At 65.7% G+C, this 1,948-nt stretch overlaps 1 protein-coding gene across 1 annotated transcript; it reads left to right on the top strand.

Annotated features, from left to right (window-relative positions):
* Positions 1-485: 485 nt before the first annotated feature.
* On the top strand, positions 486-1,878 carry EMIHUDRAFT_255496 (hypothetical protein; the record flags this gene model as incomplete). The annotated part of the gene is made up of 3 exons (XM_005772682.1): positions 486-533; positions 752-1,630; positions 1,732-1,878. 3 exons carry the CDS (start codon positions 486-488, stop codon positions 1,876-1,878), a joined length of 1,074 nt encoding a protein of 357 aa, XP_005772739.1.
* Between the last annotated feature and the right edge of the window lie 70 nt (positions 1,879-1,948).

The raw sequence follows: 1,948 nt of genomic DNA, 5'->3' as shown, positions 1-1,948 counted from the left end.
TGATCGACCTGCAACACAGGCAGTCGGTGACGGTAACGAACGGGAAGCTGTTTGGGAAGTGGGCGTCGCAGGGCGGGCCGGAAGGCGGGCGGGCGCGAGCGGGCACGAACGATCTTGTCCGTGGTCGTGCGCACGCACACCATATTGCCATTGTTACGGCAAGGCGCCATTTGAGGGAGGTGCGGACCATCCCTCAGACGATCCTTGCGCGCTGGCGGTGTGGTGCGGGAGACCGCAGGAGCGAGAGGGGCGGGCCGGGGCCGGAGGGAGGCGGACGCGCGGGCGGGCGCGCGGGCGTCGAGGGTGGGGCACGAACGCGCCTGGCGCCAACCGCCTCGGCTCCGTACGCGGTCGTAGCATGGTACGCGTAATAGAAGGAACTCCGTCGGAGCTTCCGGTTTGCGACATCCTTTTGCTTGGCCGGGGGACTAAGGCACTCTTGCTCATTTCTCTCTCTAAGAGTAGGGCGACTGGCGACGGCAAAAATGCAAGCCCCGCCCCTGGCCACTGTTTACAGATACCATACCAGCAAAGTACCCGAATCCAACTGCACGTGCCCAAGCGCACACCGGCCGGAGCGCCACCGGGGGGTGCCGCCCTCCCGTTCATGAGCCCAACAACACGAACGCTATCCATCCTCACCGGCCCCCATCCCCGTGGTCGGCCTCGCTCGCCGCGCCAAGCCGCGGTCCGGTCGTCCGCCCCGCGGCCAAGCCCAAGGGCGGGGAGGGGGCCACCCGCGCTCGCGCAGCGTGGTAGCGGCGGATGCGTCCTGATCGACGCGTTTCAATACGCCATTACCGGTTGCCGAACCGGTGTCATCGCCTACAATTGGGCGATATCCCACAAATCGTGGAACAAGTACATGCACGCCTTGCATGGCAACACTGTTGGCACGCGGAGCACTGCAGCACGCGATGCCGAAACACACCCGGCGCAAGAGCCGCACCAGGCGCAAGAGCCACAACAGGCGCAAGAGCCGCACCCGGCGCAAGAGCCACAACAGGCGCAAGAGCCACAACAGGCGCAAGAGCCGCACCTGGCGCAAGAGCCACAACCGCGGGCGCAAGAGCCACCACCGGCGCAAGAGCCACTTCAGGCGCAAGGGCCATCACAGGCGCAACAACCGCCAACACTGGATCGGGACCAGCCGCCAACCGACCGAGAGCCGCAGCCGCAAGAGGCACCCCAGGCGCAAGAGCCTCCACAGCCGCAAGAGGCACCCCAGGCGCAAGAGCCCCCACAGCCGCAAGAGGCACCGCAGGCGCAAGAGCCACCGCAGCCGCAAGGGGCACCACCGACGCAGGCGCCACCGCAGGAGGCAAACCCGGCGCAACTGCCGTCGCAAATCGACATTAATCAGATCGCTGCAGCCATCGCAGCCGCCAATGCGGCGGCTACCCGCATTGACCGAGAGGCTAGCGCTGCCGCCGCCCGAGCTGAAAGGGAGGCGATGATTGCTGCCTTCGCCACCGCCAGTCGCACGGGCCATGAAGAGGCGATGACCGATTTCGCAACGGCCCTGCGCAATGCCCTCTCTAATGAGGGTGGAGCCACACGGGGCTCACTCTCAGCCAAGGTCACGCGCACGTACGACGCGGACATCCCAAAGCTCGCGTTGTCATCGTCGGTGCGCTGGACACCCTCGCAGCCGGGGAACACGGCGAGATGGGATGGCGACAGCTGGTCCAGCACGTGCGTGAACACGGCGTGCTCTTGGATGTGTGCCAGCCCAACATGGCTGACTTGACAGGCCAGCTGGAACAGATTGTTCAAGCAGCCAATGGTGTCGGCTCGCAGGCCACCGTGGTTGCGGACAGCTCGCAGGAAGCGGGCAGCGTCACACCCACGCGCAATGTCAGGCAGCGCACGGGCTGACTTCGCTCTCGGTCTTGCATGGGTGTCCAAGCAGCCGCATCCTGAACTTGGTTTCTCCTCTACTGGTCGA

Source organism: Emiliania huxleyi (assembly GCF_000372725.1).
Source record: "Emiliania huxleyi CCMP1516 unplaced genomic scaffold EMIHUscaffold_3527, whole genome shotgun sequence".
Lineage (NCBI taxonomy): Eukaryota > Haptophyta > Isochrysidales > Noelaerhabdaceae > Emiliania > Emiliania huxleyi.
Note: the sequence above shows the minus strand (reverse complement) of the source record. Positions and strands in the feature narration are given on the sequence as shown.